At 47.4% G+C, this 19883-nt stretch overlaps 1 protein-coding gene across 5 annotated transcripts in view; it reads right to left on the bottom strand.

Annotated features, from left to right (window-relative positions):
- KIF2A (kinesin family member 2A) overlaps positions 1–19883 on the bottom strand; it is a 525241-nt gene that overhangs the window by 350662 nt on the left and 154696 nt on the right. For all 5 annotated transcript variants that reach the window (XM_086960677.1, XM_086960679.1, XM_086960678.1 and 2 more), the window contains exon 4: positions 8474–8528. In XM_086960677.1, coding sequence (XP_086816803.1) covers positions 8474–8528 — 55 coding nt within the window. The remainder of the gene's footprint in view (positions 1–8473; positions 8529–19883) is intronic.

Raw genomic sequence — 19883 nt, 5'->3', positions numbered from 1 at the left:
TGCAACAAGGTCAAGTGCTCGTCGGACATAGCACGGCTTCTTGGCGGTATGTCCGGTGGAATGGACGTAAGTTCTAGACAGTACCCGAACTGGATAAGAGACCTCACCCACCTGTCCGTGGTGATGGACCTCCACGCCGGCAGGAACTGCTGGAGTCTCCCCCCGACAGGTGTCGTGTGATCGGGGGGAAGTGACAAGACGTCACTGCTTGTTGGTGGTGGTGGACCTGGAGGCATTGTTTCCACGTCCCCTGCCTTTGATATTATTGCCTCTGTAGCCACCCCTGCCCTTGTTGTTGTTATACGAGGACTGGGTGTTACCCCTGTAGTATTGCGTGGACTGGGATGCCTGGCCCCTTGAGGTGCCTCTTGAATTGGAGCGGCGAAAGGAACCACCCCGAAACTGCTGACTTTGTAAAGCCCCCATAGACTTGGCAGTTTCTGTATCTTTTTTCATCTTTTCTAGGGAGGCATCCACCTCAGGGCCGAACAGATGGTCAGGATTCACTGTTTGACCCAATATTGTGGTTTGTATGTCGGGTTTGAACCCCGAAATTCGAAGCCAGGCATGGCGTCTAAGTAACACACTTGTATTGATAGCCCTGGAGGCAGTGTCTGCCACATCTAGGGCACATTTGATGGATGCATTTGTAATGAGTTTACCCTCCTGAATGAGCATCTCCCCCGCCTCCTTGTATTGGTCAGGCAAGTGTTGCAGGATGGCCTCTAATGTGTCATAATGGGCCCTATCATAACGTGCAAGCAGGGCTTGAGTGTTAGAGATCCTCCAGATGTTCGCTGCCTGTGCAGCAATGCGTTTGCCTGATGCCTCAAAGATCTTGGACTCTTTGTCTGGGGGAGGAGCGTCACCAGTAGTCTGCGAATTCGCCCTCTTTCGAGCGTTGGAAACCACCAGGGAGTCCAATGGCAAGTGTCCCTTAATATACGTGGGATCCGTGGGCGCCGCTTTATATTTCCTGTCGATGCGAGGATTGACCACCCGCGCCCGGGTGGGCTCCTTGAATACCTCCTGTGCATGCTTCAGCACCCCTTTAAGCATCGGTAGTGTCTTGACTTGTTTTTCGGCTACCGAGAAGGTGTCGACTAAAAAGTCCGCATCCACGGGGTCCGAGTGCAGTTCGACGTCATGGTTCGCTGCAGCTCTCTCTATTAAGGCATTGAAGGCCGCCGAGTCCTCTGTCGGGGACGTCTTTGCGGCGAAAAGTTGAGTGTCCTGACCCGACTGCGGGTCGTCTGCGTCGCCTCCTGCTGTCCAGGGCACATGCTCCTCTTCCGGATCCGAGTACGCAGGATAGGTGTACTCGTCCTCTTCCTCGTCCACATCAGGCGCGGGGGAATGGGCCGGCGAGTGTTCCAGGGCTTGTGGAGACAGAGGTTCCATCAGAGCCGAAGAGTCCGCAGAGTACCTCTTGTTCTTGAGTGGAATCTTAAAAGGTTCCAAGGCCGGCTCCGACGTAATCTTTCGTTTGAGGAGCGACAATTTTCCGGTGTTGGCGTCGATCACCTCACGACGTTCCTCCACCGCAAGCGGCTGGAGCCGAAGCTTCGACACCACCAGGGCAGCTTTCGGCGTCAATACCTCCTGTGAGTGTCCGCCCTGTTTCGGCGCGAAGACCTTCGGCGCCGTTTTGGGTGGAAGGGTAAAACGAATGGGCGTTTGTTCCTTAGCAGGCTTCGGCGTGGGTCTAGGCACTACAGTGTCCTGGCTGGGAACCACAGTGGACTGTTGGATCCGCTTTAAGGATTCCCCCACCTTCCTTGTAAGGGATGCCGAGGGCTGAACCGGCTCGAGCGACTCTTCGTCTCCGAGAGCCCGATCGCCGGTAGGCCTCTTCTTCGGGGCCGACGCCCCATGGCTAGGCGCACCGTCGGCGTGACGCTTCTTCGAAGACGTCTTCGGGTCCACGACCCCTTTCGGTGCCGACGCAGCCGCGTCGGAGGCCTTCACCTTCGGCGCCGACCCAGAGGGCTTCGGGTCGGCCATTTTGGCGTGGCTCTTCTGGTCGGCCATTTTGGTGTGGCTCTTCAAGTCGACCATTTTGGGTTTCGTGGAAGTTGACGCCTCCAGAACCTTCTTCACCAACGCCACTTTCGGTTTCGGTTTCGCATCCGAGGGTGCGAGACCAGTTGGCTTCACTTTCGGTTTCTTCTTAGAAATGTCCGTGACCGGGCCCGGAGGCGGGGACGTAGGACTCATAGTTAGATCTTGGGTAAGGCCCGAAGGCGATCCCTCGACCTGGGCCGTATGACGGGGAATAACCCCGGAGTCTGGTTGGGGATGCTCTTCCTCCGAGCTATCTCCCATCGTGGCACAAGCCAGGTCGTCGTCCCCTACCTCGTCGGAGACTTCGTCGTAGGCCTCCTCACCCGCGTCGCAGGTCTCTTCCTCGGACGCGGGGCCAGAGTCCGACCCTTGTACGTCGTCTTCTCCCTCGACAGATTCCTGGAAGATGTCATCAGGTGGGGGTGCCGAAGCCGACAATTGAGCCTGGAGCCGATTAGCCCGGCGAATCTTTAAAGTCTTCTTACTTCTAAATTTCGAACACGCCATGCAGGTGTCTTCACGCTGATCCGGTGACAAGCATGTATTGCACACGGGGTGCACGTCGAGGTGCGAATATTTAGAGTGACACAGCGGACACTTCTTGAATGGAGTCCGCTCCATAGCAAAGGGTGTAGTGTAGGCCCGTCCGCGTCGAAAGCACGTGGAAGGGCAGTAAGAGATCGGAGCTGAGAGTCAGTAAGAAACCCGAACGCAACTATACCGACGCCCAGCCTACAGACCTTTTGGTCTCGAGTAAAAAGTAGAACAACTATCGGTTCCGATAGAGGGAACCGAAACACATCCGAACCCAATGGCGGAAAAAAACAATCTGGGGATGGAGGCGATGCCCATGCGCACTGTAGTCCAGGGGAGGAGCCACCTATCTCGTGATACTTCGAAGACTCTTCCAGGACAACAATGTGCAATCATCCGGACCCAACACTAGGTGGCGGACTATGCACAGATATGAATTCAGCAGCCCACATGCCTCGAACTGTTAATAAATGCATCATGCAAATGGTTGTTGGTTTGCAAGGTATCCCTACTGATTACAGAAATTAAGGGAGACTACCTAATGCTTGTGAATGTCTATATACAACGGGGCTCCCAGGAAGAGTAGGAGGTGGAAATGGGACATTTTAAGGTTGACATTTATGCTTTGTGCGAAAAGTATGAGAATGACTTGATAATTGTACTGGGAGATTTTAATCACACATTTAATCCAATAAAACTACATCCCTGGTTCAAAGAAATACTGCGAGCATATGATATAGAGCAGCAGACTTCCCCAAGTGCGCTTCCACTAGTCAAGATGTAGCACTGGGGAGGTATTTTGGGTCAAAGGGGTTATTTAGTTTAAATGGCAGGATGGAATCTGACCGCCCAGCCAAACAGACCTTCAGGATAGGCTCCCAGCACTACCCCATCGACTACGTGTTTATACACGCCTGGAATTATGAATCAGTAAAAGGGTTCCAGGAAACCAGGTGTAATGACAGTGATTACAATGCCCTGTACTGTGAACTATTAGGAGGGGGGGAGGGGGCTGACGAATAAGTCACCGCGAAGTAGTCCTCCCGAACAAATGGAATACCCTAAACGTATGACTACAAAATTAACAGATGAATACGTGGGGAAACTGGCTAGTTTTCTACAGAAATTAAATACGGATTGTGCTAAGGACAAGAAAGTAACCTGGTTTTTGGAAACGATAAAACAGGTTGTACAATGCCTCAAGAGTAGAATTAAAATGTAAAAAAGTAGGGCCTAGGGACAAGGAATCAACACAAGGTAGAAAACTACTGTAGTTCAGTCTGGAGTGCAAGAACAAGAAAAAGTTAATAAGGAGAGAAGAGAGAAAACGGAGGAAAAGGTGAACGACACCTCAAAAAGGCAAAATGTTGCTAGGGGGCTGATGTGGCCCCCTCTTGTTCTCTAGGGGGCCACATCATCTGCCTCCAGGAGACCTACATAGAGGGTTCGCAGAAACTTCTATTAGACATACTGGGGGCTACCACCACACAAGGTGCCAAAACAAAAGGGGTAGGAATTATGGCGGATAGAAGACTTTCTCTTAATAATCCCCGTTTTAAATCGAACCCACTGGGCAGATGGGTAATAACTGAATGCCACCTTCCTTCTAACCCTCCTTTTTCCCTCTGCTCACTGCACGGTAGCAACATAGATGACCCAGGGATCATCAACATGGTCTCAGGGGAGCTAGCCCACTGGCCCACCCCAATCCCCTTATGTGGCAACCTCAATATACATCTGCCCTGAGATTGGAAAATACACAGTAAATGGAGGTACAAAGGCAGAAAGCTCCTAGTATTTCAAGCACTAGCCAACCTAGCTCAGACCCACGGGCTAAGCGACATTTGGGCTAGCATAAATCCTACGCAACCTGGCTATACCTTTTTTCGGCCCGCATCACACCCTTATTAGATTAGATTATTTCTTTATTTAATCTCACTACTTAGTAATTGCACCATATATATTGCACGTCATTTTATGTCGGACCATAATCCTCTCATACTAAACATCAAGGGACTCGGGAACTGGAAGGAGGCAACAAGATGGAGTTTTGAAAAAGCCCTTTTACAGGACGCGGGCTATCAGGCACACATGCAAGGCTGGATCAAGGAACTCCTGGAAATAAACATCGGCACTGCCTCAACGATGACTGTCTGGGATACACTAAAGGCAGGGGTCCGGGGCGAAACTCTGAGGTTTTCTGTAAGGAAGAATAGGAAGGAGAAGTTGCTAATTAGTGATCTGCAGGGAAAACCAAGGACAGCAGAAACGAAACTGGCCCTAATGGTCAGGTCGAGACAGGATATCGAGAATGTCCAAAAAGAGGTAGTCTTTGCTAAAGCAGAAAAAGGAGCAGTGTTTCCAGAAAAAACTGCAGCTAAGTGGGCAACACTGCGAAAAAAGAACTACGAGTGCAGTGACTGCATTGGGCATCATCTTGCCGTCAAGACCAGGCAACAGTCCACAAGTAGTAAGATACATGCAATTAAATTGGCTACAGGTACTGAGACCAAGGACCCTAATGCAATACAGAAAGGGATTTCAGGAATTCTAGGCAGAGTTATACACGGAGGAGAACGGCAGTGCGGCTGACTCTGCTGAAAGCGAGATAGCTAGCTACCTGAGTGAGATCGACCTTAGACAGCTTGCCTCTGATAACAGCGAATTACTAGATCTCACCCCAACTTGGGATGAAATCTTGGAAGCCCTATCTAGCTTACCAGACGGAAAAGCCATAGGAATGGATGGCATTCCTGTAGAATTCTATAAAATATTTGCCCCTCAAATTAAATCTATTCTCACTGACGTGGCAACTGCTATCTTTAATGGGGCCTCACCTCCTGCCTCCTGGTCCAATGCTAGAATATCTATATTCCCCAAAAAGGGTAAGTCTCCACTAGAGATGAGTTCATACAGACCCATCACTCTCATCAACTGCGACTCCAAAGTCTTCTCTAAAATATTAGCAACTAGAAGATACCTGTGGCCGAGTCCTTAGCCTCAGAATGGCAGCATGGCTTCATCCCGAAAGAAGGCAGTACGGACCATGTCAAGCGGGCCATCACCCTATTTGACGCAGCGCAAGTAACAGGAGACCCGATGTCGTTAACACTACTAGATGCTGAAAAAACATTTGACCGGGTCTCCTGGCGGTTCTTGTGGGCTGTCATGGGCAGGATGGGTTTTGGGACAAGACTCACACAGGCAGAACAGGTCTCTATATCTAAAACTGACCTGTGTCTCCAACAATGGGCGACTTATTGACCAATTTAACATCTACCGGGGCACTAGGCAGGGTTGCCCCTGCTCCCCCTGTTATTTGCCTTCTACATAGACCCATTCGTTAAACAAATTGAAAGGAATCCTGCCATTATGGCAACTAACATTCAGGGCAACAGCACAAAAATGTTGGCTTATGCCGACGATCTGGCCATAACTTCCCCTGATCCAGCACAAAAATTTGGGAAAATCACGGGCTACGCCCGAACAATAAAATCCAAATAATCATAAACAAGGAAATTACCTGGACCGACGTTAGATTAGTGCCAAAGGCTAAATATCTGGGGGTTGTCATATCTGTCAAACTCGACGAAATTGTAACAGATAACTTGGTCCCTCTCGCTGCATGTACCAAGAAGGACCTTAAACAAATCGATAATCTTCACTTGACCCTTGTTGGGAGATGCAACATAATCAAAATGACATACTTTCCTAAACTTCTCTATTTCTTGAGCACCATACCCCTTGAATTCAGCAAAACCAATCTGCAGAAATTCCAGCAAATATTCACGCAGTTTATATGGGCCTATTCACAACCAAGGCGGGCTATAAGGCAACTATCTCTTCCAAGAGAGCAGGCGGGTGGGTCTTCCCCAACATTATGCTTTACTACTGGGCCTCAGTTATGCAATACATCTCTGAACTGGTGAGGGAACTCCCCCTCCGATCTACGTCTGGGCTCAGCTCGCCTTTTCAGCTGCTATTAGGTGAAGAGCACCGGGGCTGCCTCCTCCGAGAGACCGCGTTTGGATACTACAAACGGGTGAGATTCAAAACCTTAATGAACTCCTACAAGGTCTTTCGCAATATCCGCAGAATATTGGGGTTGGGGAGATTTAATTATTACTCTCCTATCACAACAAATTGTAATCATCCCGCTATTTTTGGTAGATCCTACCTCTCGGACTGGCACTGGGCAGGCATCACAAAACTGGGGGATCTCATTACTAGTAAGGGAGTCAAATCATTCACAGACCTGCAATCTAAATATGGTCTGAAAAACCAAGATGCCTTCAAGTATCTCTCCATACGGGATTTTCTTTCCAGAAAGGTTGGAGGTACCACAGGGTTTACGGAAGTGGAACTTCTCAACACATTGCGCGACACTACGGCCCCTCGGATAGGTCTTTTGTATAACATACTAAATAAACAAAATCCAGACGACTTGCAGAAAATAGCTGAGAAGTGGCACACAAAACTTTAATCTCCACATAGTACATTTTTTAACTCCTTGGCACTCTCTCAAAACATTTTGCTATCAGCCAAACTGCAGGCACAACAACTTAAAACCATTTTTTTTCTGTCCTTTACCCCGAGTAAAATTGCCAAGTGGGGAGCTGGCAAAGGGACACTATGCCCCCGGTGTTCTGAGTTTGGTGCAGACTCAATACACATATTTGCAACCTGTCCTAAACTTGCTCCAATCCTCCTCAAGGTACAGGAATTTCTATGAGAAGTCATCACCCAGACCACTGTGCTAACTCTCACAGTTATCCTGCTGGGGACCCAGTCCGAAACCATTAGGAACAAAAGTGGGGGATTAATTTTTATTGCAATGGCAGAGTGGAGGATCTGCGTCACTTCCGCATGGTTGGATGCCGACCCCCACCGTTATCTCAGTGGCTGGCTAGGCTAGTTGCTACTTACCATCTAGAGAAAACTGTCTATGCCAGGAAAGGTCGTAAAGGGCAGAAGAAGGGCTTGGACGTATCAGAAGTATTAACATCCTGGTTGGAGCAGCCGGGTTAGTTCGGCCTGTGTTCCTTCCTTTGTTATCTGTTCTTTTCCTCCTTTCTTCTGTTTTATCTTCTCCTGATTTCTTTAAATCTTTTTCCTTACCCTTTCTATCATTATTACTTACTATTTTTTTGATGCAATAGGGCCATCTACTTATGCTTCTTCTTTCTGTGTCACTGATTCGCTAGCTTAACGGAGTGGGGGGTTGGGTGGGTGGTTTAAACATCATACCTCTGTATTAACATCATACCTCTGTATTAAGTTTTGTCATTGCAAACTAAAAACTTTAGTATGCATAACAATACAGCCTTGATGTTCTCTGGAAGCATGCAAAATAAGGATGGGTGGAAGGAGAGCCTTCTCTGTAGATGCAGAATAGGAGCACATTTCAACTACTGTGTGAACTCCCACAGACCCGCTCACCACTCCCTTACCCAATCTGAAAGTCATGCGCCTTTACGTCCAAGAGAGGAACTAGTTGCTTGATAAGGAAGACAGCCATACATCAGATAAACTGGACTCAAATGACATTCAACCTTTGAGGCCATAAGGAGAGACTGGACATTTCTGTGCTCTTAAATGGAAAGTTTAAAGCATTACAATCCAATCCAGACTGGCTAAATGAAATGCTGGGGAGCACATCTGTTCCTCTTCGAGTGAAATTAAATGCCCACATCTAGTGCTACGGCTACATATAAACCATGATCAACAAAATTATAAATGTCCTAATAACAACTATCAAGGAGGACCACTTTAACAAAATGCAATACTGCTAGTTTGGCCCTTGTCAGAAATATTCGTAATTACAAGAGGAAAGGAGATTTTATTTCAAGACTAGCATTAACATTTTATCACTTACCTCGATTGTCTCTAGCAGGAGTTTCATTCTTAATGGGAGCTACCGTTCTTCGATTCTACCGAAACAAATAGACAATGAATCGGTCAATTCTGTTGTATTAACATACAATCTCCATACACTTGGATTTAAAAAAATGTAAACTCTGTTCTAGAAAGGCACGTGCACTATTCAGCAAGTGATGCAGAATCCTGGTCAGCTTTTTATACAGTTGGTCCTCACTAGGTTGCAGTAACTTTCACGGACAACATATAAAAAGTGATGGCTCATTTATCCAGTTCTGAAACTGTTCCTTTATCGCCCTCTGCCTAAAACAGAGAATGTGTATATATAAGGAAAAGGATTACATTATTTACCCTGTAAGCATCCATTTGTGGCATGTAGTGCTGAAGATGCACATGGTCTGCATACTCCTGCCACCTAAAGTTGGGTTTGAACTTGTACAAGTTGCTTTTCTTCAAAGAAGATTTTAGGGTCACAAAGTATAGTGACTCCTTCGCTCAGTGATACTGCGCACATGGGCATCGACTCTTTTGTTAGACTGTATCCCTACAGGAAAGTGCCACAGGAGTATAAGGAAAGTGTAAAAAAATAGAGCTGTCCATGTTAAAATTTGAATGTATCAGAGAGATGTGTCAAAACATAACTACAACAGCCACAAGCATCCAGGGATAGGAAAGGCGCAAGCGAATCTACAGCACTACATTCCATGAACAGATGCTTACAGGGTAAGTAACAATCTGTTCAATGGTTGGCATTCTAAAACATCCACACAGTAGTATTTAGTAAAGGAGTGTGGCGCAGCCCATGTAGCTGCTTTACAAATATCAACTATTGGGATATTACCTAAAATGGCCATAGTTGCTTCTTAATTATGAGGGGAGTGTGCTCTGGGAGTTACATGCACAGGACTTTTGGCTTTTATGTAACAAGGTTGTATGCATTCGACTATCAATCTAGCTATGCCTGGTTTGGATATAGGGCTGCCTTTATGAGGTGGAGGATAAAAGGCTACAATTAGTTGTTTTGCTAAAGGTTTTAGTTCTATCTATGTAGATCATGAGCGCTCTTTTGACATCCAAAGTGTGGAGAGCTCTTTCTGCAACAGAACCAAGTTTAGGGAAAAAACACGAAGCACAATAGATTGAATGAGGTGAAACTGGGAGAGTACTTTAGGTAGGCATTTAGGATTAGTATGGAGAACCAGTTTGTCTCTATGTATTTGAAAGAAAGTTTCTTTGAAGGTTAATGCCTGGAGCGAACACTCCTGACCAGCAACCAAAAATGTTACTTTCCATGATATAAATTGAAGACAGCATGAAGTGTAAAGGCTCAGAAGGAGGACCCATGAGCCTAGTAAGTTCCAAAGGGCAGCTGGAGGTACATGAGGAAGAATAACTCATTTGAGTCCTTTTATGAATGCCTTAATGACTGGAATCCTGAAGAGGGATAGATGTTGTCTATTTTGGAGATAGGCAGCTATGGCAGCAAGATTTAACCTAATGGAAGTATAGGATAAATTGGATTTTTGTAAATGTAGCAAATAACAAATAATGCGATACCAAAGGAGATGATGGAAGGAGCGTTTGAGCAAATCAAACACTCACCCCCAGTCAACTGATCTGGGTTTAATCCATCACCATTCTTTAGCTCACTCCACCACCCCAGTTCAGACATGGCCATATGCAAATCAGTCTGACCCTGTGCCTCATGGGAACAGTCCAGCCCTAACTGCCAAGCCTGGTCTTCCCTGGACCGGAAACAAGCATCCTGGGACCGGTTTCGGATTCATAATCTTCATCAGCCAGGCTATCTTGAATCCAGTGGTAGAGTGAGCAAGGGACCCACATCTGGGCATACCCTGCCAACTTAGGGCGAACAAAGCGATACCTAAGGAGCTGATGATGATAACAAATAATGTCCTTTAGTATGGATTTAATGGGATTTTTTGTTTAGGTTGACAGTAGCAAACAAAACATTTCCATTTTACAGCATAAGCTCTAGTTGTGGGTCGGTGTGCTTGTTTAAGAAAGTCCATACAGTTGGTTGGTAAATTCAAGTAACTAAACTGTAAACCTCAGGATCCAGAACGCTAAGTTGAGCATTTCAGTGTCTAGTGTCTAATTTGTCAATGATCCAGAGTGAGACGGTCCGGTTTGTTGGGTAGTTTTTCGTGTGAGACTACTGATAAATCTAATAAAGATTTGAACGAGGGTTGCGGTGCCCAGGTGAGAGCTAAAAGGATCATGTTTAGAGACGTTTGCCAGAGTTTCAAAACCAGAAATGGAATGAGGGGGAGAGGTGGAAAAGCATAAGCAAATATCCCTGACCTACTCATCAACAGTGTGTTGTCCAGGGATAGTGGGTGTGGGAACCTGGAGGCAAAGTTTGGGCATTTTGCGGTTTTGGCTGTGGCGAATAAGTCTGAGGGACCCCCCCCCCCCCCCACTTTTGAAAGTAGGGAAGGCAAACTTGTGGACGGATTCCCATGTGTGGGTTTGTTGGTGCATCCTTCTGAGTAGGTCCAGAAGAATGCGGTCCGTTCCCAGCAGATATTAATCCAAGAGATGAATGTGATGATGAAGAGCCCAAATCAGTATGAGCAAGGTGTGACAGTTGAGAGGACTGTGTCTCCCCCTATTTTTGTACGCAGTACATGGTTGTCATATTGTCTGTCCAAACTAAGACGAGGAAGGAACGCTTTCAGTACTAGGAAGACTGCCCGAAGTTCCAAGTATGTGAGTGAACTGATTGTTATTTGGTATCCCGCCAGCCTTGTATTACACCTGTTTCTGATGAGTCTGTGGTTAAAATGATGAAACAATTGTTCTAAAAAAGCTGCCCCTTAAACAGATTGTTGGGATCCACCATTGTAGAGAACAGGGAGTGTGGTGGTCTATAAACACTAGATCTTGGAGGTGACCCTGTGCTTGAGACCACTGGCAGTGAACGCATGTGTAGTCTTGGGTGTGGAACTATGGCAAAGCAAGATGCCATCCTTCCCAGTAGACGCATGACAGTCCAAACCGGTTAGTGTTTTGTTTGGGTGGAACCGAGGTAGATTTGTGTGAAAATTCTGTATTAAAGCTGTATTGGGATAAGCTAACTCCAACTGTGTGTTGTGCTGCCAAGTATGGTTGAATTTGAATATGTCAAAGGTGAGATTTGCAGACACTGATGGCCAACCCCAAACAGAAGCAGATCCACCGTCAACAATGTGTTGTTGAAATTGTTGATAGGAGCTGGCTTTGGGATTCCTAACAGAAGAACCTTGAATTGATAGTGTTTTCCAGCTATGACAACCCTGAGGTATTTGCGAAGAGAAGGGAGTATGGTTATGTGAAAGTAAGCGTCATTTAATGTCCAGTGGGGCCATAAAGTCGACCTATTGTAGAAGTGGAATGACATCAGTAGAGTGACCATGTGAAAATGTTCTGAGAGGATGTAGTAATTGATGGATCTGAGATCGAAGATTTGTCTTAAGGACCCGTCCTTTTCTGGAATGATAAAGAATATTGAATATAATCCTTTGCCCTGTTTTTGAAGAGTTACTGGTTCTTTGGCCCCTTTAACACCTTGGGTGCTATGGGTTTTCCCCTCTGGGTGCTGACATTTGATGAATACCATTATACGTGACAAAGCCAGCTCGTCATCCGTGTAGCGCAGGTAATGCCCATGACGAGCTGGCTTTGTCATTAGCATCGAAGAGGTTAAGGAGAAGGGCTTGCATTTCTTGCTTGAGAAGTGATAGGTAATTGTGTGATAACATGTGAGTACGAGGTGGAATGTTGCATGGTGTGGTAACAAGCTCCAGACAAAAACCAAGGCTAGTACTCACTGGCCTCTGGTCATGGATTCCCAGATTTAATGGAAACCTGTATGTCTTCCTCCAAGAGGTGTCATGTGGTCAGGAAGGAACAGTTGAGCAGGCGCTGTTTTGCAGTGCAGAATGCTCCATGGGCGGAAGCATCCCTACCTCTGCCCTGATTGTTACCACCTATAAACCCTTTGGAATAAGTGGACTGGGCCTGCTTCAATTGAGAGGTGAAGGCGTCTGAATTAGAGGATTCATATCCACCCCAGTAACCTGAGCGCCAAAAGGAGCCTCTAAATGTAATGGTTTGTAAGGCTCTCATGGCCTTAGAAGTGCCTGGGTCTTTTTCCATCTTGTCCAGTGTGGTGTCCAGCTGAGGGCCAAAAAGATGTTCCTTGTCAACGTGCATGTTACGAACTGCTTGTTGAACTTCTGGCTTTAAGCCAGATCACCTGAACTAAGCCTATCTCCTGAGAAGGACACTGGTGTTTATTCCTTTTGGCAGTATCTGTTGCATCTAAAGCACATCTCAGAGGCATTAGTGATAGCCTGCCCCTCTGAAACTATTTGTTGTCCCCTTTTACAATGCTCCTCAGGGAGATGTAACAACTCTTCCATCTCATCTCAGTGAGCCCTATTGTAGCGTGCTAGAAGGGCCTGGGAATTGGCAATATGCCAGTGGTTAGCCGATTGGGCTGCTACCTGTTTCCTAGCTGCGTCAATACGATTGGTCTCTTTTTCAAGGGGTGGCTCCAGTTGCTGGACTATTAGCTCTTTTACGAACAGTGGTGGCAGCTCTACAGTCTGGTGGTACTTGACTTCGAGGGTCTGATGGGGAGGTTTAATATTTTTTTTATCTACCCATGGGGTAATAACCCTGGCACGGATAGGCACCTTGAAAATATCATCAGCGTGCTGCAACATACCAGATAGCACAGGCAAATACTGTGTGTCCATGAGAGAGCGTTAAAAAGGAAATGTTCTTCTTATGAATCCTTATGTAATTCAACACCATGGTAGATAGCTGCCCTAGCAATAACCTGTTGGTAGGAACTAGCATCCTCAGAGGGGAGGGTCTAGCTGGATGTAGATCTAGATCATTTGGTATCACAGGATCAGTATCATATATGACTTCTGGGTCTGGATCTCCGAATGAGTCTCCCATACCTCCAATGTTTGATCTAGGCGAGCCTGGGGGTGTAGCATCTACAGGATCATGATGTGGAGATGCATGAGTTGAAGGCGGGGATAGTGGAGGTAAGAGACGGCGGGAGAGGTGGTGGTGGATGATACGTAGGACCTGTAGCAGTGCCTTTGAAACTCTTTTTTTGAGGTATTGAAGTGTACAAAGCCTCCTCAAAAGTCAATTGCCTCTTTTGTGGAGAGAGGGCATTGTTCGCCTAGTTCAGCGTTCAATCTGGATTTTCCTCCAAAATCAATGATTTCGAAGATAGGCTCAACAGGAGACATGGGAACTATGGGATGCCTCAAAGTTTTGTCTCGGATGGTTTTGGAACCTAAGAATGTTTCAAGGATTTAGTTTCAGTTAGTTTCGGAAAACTAAACTTTCGAAGCGGAGGGATGTTTTTTGGTCAGCACGGAGCCAGAAGCAGTCAGCTACACAGTATGTTCCGAAGAGTGGGAGGATACAGATGCATATGTGTGATCCAAGGAAGTCGACCAAGAGGCTTTAATCTTGTTGGCAATTTTCAGTGCTGAGCCCGAAGGTGGGGCATCAGACATGTCTTCAAATTTAACAACAGCCAGGTGGCAGTTTCCAGCCCATGTACTCTATGGCTTCCCTGGCACTTAACAATATCTAAGAATTGACTTAAATATTGTAGGGGCATGTCTGCATGAGTGCACCCTACCTGAGGGCTGTAAGGCCTGCTAGCGGGGTGACTTGCTTATACGTTAGGCAGTGCTAGTTGGCATGGCACACAGGCCATGTGCCATGTATACTTTGTCATTTTCCCGGCATCAGGTTATGCATGCTACAGTGGCAGTCTGCATCGTCTAGGTGAGGGGTCTCTATGGGACCCTCTTCGGTCCCAATGCCCTAGGTACCCAAGTACCATTTACTAGGGAGTTACAGGAGGCCTGAACCTGAAGGGTCAACTGTGGAAAAGTTTTAGGACAGGAAGACTGGCAGAGGGGACCTGGTTGTCAGGCACCCTGTGCACTACAATCGAAACCACATGAAATACCAGTCAAAAGGTGGGGGCTAACCTGGTCAAAAAAGACACTTCTCACAGGTGACCTTTAATAAAGGAAAAGGAGGAACGTTTAGAGGTCTTTTTGGGTGAAAGAAGAGGGTCGACAGTACTCATGCACTGCACGAGAGGCATGGTTTACTACAATTCTTCCTCAACATCGGAAATGGAAATACCTTCAACAGAAAAGGCTTCCTCCTCAGTAGGCATATTTTTCTCCAAAAATGTTGGGAGTGTCTTCTTCAATGCAAGGAGACACTTCAGCCAACGATGATCAGGAGAAAAACAAAGATTGCACGCTAGATGTTGGACTGTGAGGGTACTTGGCGTGACATTGAGGGCAAAATCTGAAAGGTGTCCGTTCCATAAGGCACATATTTTCAGCACGGACGGTGCACAGGGAAAGGTAGACCTGCGATGGGCGGCGCCCCGGGGTGCGATTGATCGGTGTACCAACCAACAAACTTTAAAGTGGTGCAGTAATGGAAAAGGGTGATCAAAATAACTATACAGAGGATAGGACCGAGAACTCATGCCGAACGTTAGCTGAGCACGGAGGAGAGTCACACCAGTCTGAACAGGACAGCAAAGAGAAAACAATCTAACAAAGGAGTAGATGCCCATGCGCAGTATCACTGAAAGGAGGAGTCACTCTACCTGGTGACTCGAAATAATTCTTCTTAGTTTAACATCTTGTACAGCTCCGAACCCAACATACGAGTTACTTACCTTATCTTAGAATTATCCCCAGGCGTGAAACTGGATCCGGAAAACTTTTTGCCACAGCATCCCTGCACGCCGGGGGGACGGCATCACGCGACTCCACCCAGGCATCGTCCGCGTATGTGACGTGAGCGGGGTCATATAAGTCCCACCCAGGCGCGCAAACGTCAGTTTTCTTCGGAGAACTTTTCAGGGCCATAAGGAGGAGACATCAGACAAAACTGTGAGAGTATAGGAACAGTGTGCAAAAGAGCAGAAAAATTGGAAAAAGGAATGGTGAGGTACAACACCATAAAGAGCAGTGCCAGGCACTGCAGTACCAAAAGGCAGGGAAAAGAATAAAGAACAGAGTCCAGCCCTGAGCAGCAACCCTGCCAGTACGGAGATAGCCCACCTGAAAACAAAGAACATATGTAAAAATGTCATGATAACATGTAGGAGGACTACAACCCCAACCAAAAACAATGAATGGGAACCAGTCAGGGACAAACTAGGAACAACAATACTCCAAGACAGCCCCATCACAGAGTGTGACAACGCCCATAAGGAACAAAGGACAGAGGCACAGCCAAAAGACCCTAACCTAGAGGATAGCAGAGAGCCCAGAACCCTAGTAATAAAGGGAAGAGGGAGGGGGGAGGTTGGAAGGTTGTCCCCAACCTGGAGCAACCAGAGCATAAAGGCACAGAAGTACCTATAAACCTATCCTCCAAAGTGCCAAAAGGGGAGGAAAATGAACAAATGAACAGGACGAACATCCTGTCAGAAAGAGGGAAAGAATGTACTCGTAGAAGACACAGCCACCCACAGGGCCAAATGTCCTTGTAGAACGGGGAGGAAGGGCGGGCCGTGAAGGAATCTGCGGCTAGAATTGTCTCTACCAGATACATCGTTACTGAAGGTAAGTAACTCGTACATCTGATAGCGACTACTAGCCACAGATTTCTTAACGTAGAATAGGTACCCGAGCCATACCCAAAGGGGAGGAGGGTCTGCAAGAGGACCCCACCCACCTGGACATAACAGAGAGTCCCACAGGGGACGGTTCAATCGGACAGGGTGAAGACACATGGCCCAAAAAGAAGTGGGACCAGACAGAGCTATGACGCCAGGCCGCAGACAGCAGGCCAGGCGAACAGCGCAGCAACCCCGGAGAAGGGATCCCCGGGGCGCAACTCAAGCCACTTCAAGCCATCAGCAAGAGGATTGCATCTACAACATACCGTAACGTCACGGAGAGCAGAGGCCCGAAGGCGACCACAGCTCCCCAGCACATGAGAGAGCTATATAACAGCTACCACTACCCCACATAGGGCATGTTACGTCCCAAGACATGGGAACCTCTTAGGAAAAAACTTCTGCAGCAGAGGACAAAAGAAAAGACCTGCGGAAAAACCAGCAGAAGGCTTGTCAAGCAGCCAAAGAGAAAAAACAGAAGGCCTAGTCTCAGGGTAAATCGATTTTGGCCACTATAGGTGTGGCAGGGTATGCTCAGACATGAGTCCCTTTCTCACTGCTCCATCAGGATTCAAGCAAGCCGGGCCGAAGAGGCTGAAATGCCAGAAACCGGTCCCCGGTAGCTTGTCTCCTTTCTGGTAAAGAATTGGCTTGGTAGTTTAGTCTGCCCTGTTCCCATGATGCACTGGGCCAGGGACAGACTGATTTGCATATAGCCAGATTCTGAGCTGGGATGGGGCAGTGAGATAAATAACGGTGATGGATCAAGCCCTGATCTTTGGACTGGGTAAGAGTGGTCTGCTCAATTCAGACACTCTGTTCATCACCACCCCCTTTTGTAAATCGATTTTGGCCACTATAGGTGTGGCAGGGTATGCTCAGACATGAGTCCCTTTCTCACTGCTCCATCAGGATTCAAGCAAGCCGGGCCGAAGAGGCTGAAATGCCAGAAACCGGTCCCCGGTAGCTTGTCTCCTTTCTGGTAAAGAATTGGCTTGGTAGTTTAGTCTGCCCTGTTCCCATGATGCACTGGGCCAGGGACAGACTGATTTGCATATAGCCAGATTCTGAGCTGGGATGGGGCAGTGAGATAAATAACGGTGATGGATCAAGCCCTGATCTTTGGACTGGGTAAGAGTGGTCTGCTCAATTCAGACACTCTGTTCATCACCACCCCCTTTTGTAAATCTAGTCTCAGGGCCGGCATGGTGTAGAAACCCAAAGGAAGAACACACAGTCAAGAAGGGCCGGCCAGGAGAGGAGCTAATGTGAGCAAGCAAGATGGCTGCTTAGGCTCCGGGCTCTGCCGACCTCTGTAACCCGCCGCGATATCCTGTATATTATCCTGACTTTACGCCTAGTCTCTGTGTGCATGAACTGTTCCGCACTCCGATGGTGAAATCCGGAAACTTTTATCGGCTTGTTTGACGAAGTTCCATCGAGTTGAAGTTTGCGGCCTACTCCAGCGGTGAAGCCGGGGCCTGGAGTACTTTCACAGCCGGCCTGTAGTGCAACATCGGTCAGGAGAATCGGCTGGGTCCGGTCCACCGCAGTGGAGGCTCTAATTCAGCCCGAATTTGGCAGCGATCGTTTCATTGCTCAGCATCGACCGAGGGGTGAATCTGCCTGCTGCCGCCTGCGGGTGGGGGCCCCCGTCCCGCGGACCCGGTTTGCGCCCGCCGGGGTTCTGTGGTTCGGGGTCTCTGGCCTGCGGCCTTAACTGGGTTGACCGTGGCTGCGGACAAAGACTGGTCACCCTTCGCATTTGCACGTTCGTGGTCCTGTCTGTCGCCTCCGAGGATGCCAGATTCACCCGGGGAGGTGATTGTGACTGATATCGTGCATGAGAATATGGATCGAACGGTGCATGAGCTATCGCTGAGGTCAATACTGGCAGAACTTTGGGCATTTCGCTCACATGTGGATACTTTGCTGAGCAAATTGGACACACGCTTATCTGAGATGCTCCTGGTGGAACCGGGCCCAGCCTTATTGTTGGAACAGGAAACTGCAGCCACTCATACCGCGGCCATTATGACTCCGTGCGAGAACCCCGTGAGGAAACAAGTATTGGAACCATCGGACGGTGCCCTGGGAGGATGTCATGGTATTGCTAAACCTTCCACCACCACCGGCTTTTGGAGATATCGTCAGGCGTTCCCCTCCCGGAGACTTTTGTTTGTGACTTTCCACGCATTTTGTGGTCATCTTCTCCTTTCCTGGTGACGCTACGACTCCTGTGCAAGACACATTGGGACTGTTCAACTAGGAGGGAGAATTTGTCTGCGTCCACAGTTCCTGTGGACTCACTGACTGCCGGTAGCCATGGGCTGATTTCTGATGACACTGTTCTTCTTTATTGCTTCTTTGTGTGCCTTTGGGTCTCGCTGGGAGTGGTTCGTGTTCTTGTTCGGAAGGGCCAAGGTTAAGATCGACTGGGTCGGGAAGGGTTAGTGTGGCTTTCACAAGCGTTGGACCTGCAACTGTTTGCTCTAAGAGGCTGGGCAGTGTCTCACAGTACCCTCTAATTTCTTCTATATTGTTGTCATAAACTTGTCTTTTAGTGATAGGGGGTGTCTGTTTCAGGCGGGGCGTCTGAAGGGGCTGGGAGCACACATGGATATGCCCTCCTCCGTTCTTTCTCCTACCTTTGGGGTTTTAGTTATTAGGGGCGACAGGCACGCTGCTAGTGGGGTTAGGCTGTAGCCATTTGCAGGGGTGCAGGGTGGGGGGTTGGAGGGGGCGGGGGGGTTTATTTTGCCTTTTTTATTTTCTATGGCCTTTCTTCCTTCTCTCTTTTTTCTTAAAGGATCAGTATAGCTTCAAATCATTTGGATTCTTATCGTGTGTTGGTTTTTCGTGCTTATGTTCTTATGATATCCTGATTCCTGGTTGGGCAGGCTCCGAGTACTGGCGCAACATGGAATGTATATTTTGTGTTCTTTTGTACCGATCTATATGCTCTGGCACCAAGTCTCCATTATAGTGGTTATTACATGCATATGCCGTTTCTTACCCTGCCCCCCGCATTTGTTTGATCGTATGGCACCTGATCCTCTTATAAAATATAAAATTAAACCTCTGTCTCATCCTGGAATCCAGTTGTGCATTCTAATACAAGATTTGAATGTGTCTAGCGGCCGGCCCCCGTGGTTGTAGGCCCATACTTGTATTTTTACTGAATGCTACAATAAAGGTTTAGGCATCAGGCCACTCAGACATATTTGTCATTCCTTCTTTTCATAGCTCTCTGAACAGACTAAGATCACAAGATAGCAACGTACAGATACATCCCACTCTCCCTATTAACAGGTAATTATATCCTGAGACTATGAACCCTAGTGCTCACATATACCACCTGCAATTTCTAATATACGCCCATGTTTTGTCTTTTTCCGCAGTAAAGATATAACTCCTGTACCTTATATTGCCTCTCAAACGGAGCCATACAGCGACTTTAGTGTAACCCTTTAAGTGCACCCAAAACCCATCATCGTATATTGCGGCTGCAATATCAGATTGGTAAGGCAATACTTAATCTCACTAATAGTGTCCATGACTCTGAACAGTACCTTTCTTCTTTTTTACAAAAAAATCCTGCTTAATTTCCCATCCCTTCCTTCCTTCCAACATTCTAACTGACCCTAAGCAAGCTAAACTAGCCAGTTACCCCTCTTTTCTTTTCTCTTTCTTCTCTCTCCTTTTC

The sequence above is a fragment of the Lissotriton vulgaris genome, chromosome 3_1, assembly GCF_964263255.1.
Source record: "Lissotriton vulgaris chromosome 3_1, aLisVul1.2, whole genome shotgun sequence".
In the NCBI taxonomy this organism is placed as follows: Eukaryota; Metazoa; Chordata; class Amphibia; order Caudata; family Salamandridae; genus Lissotriton; species Lissotriton vulgaris.
The sequence above is the reverse complement of the archived record's forward strand: the minus strand, read 5'-3'. Positions and strand labels throughout refer to the sequence as shown.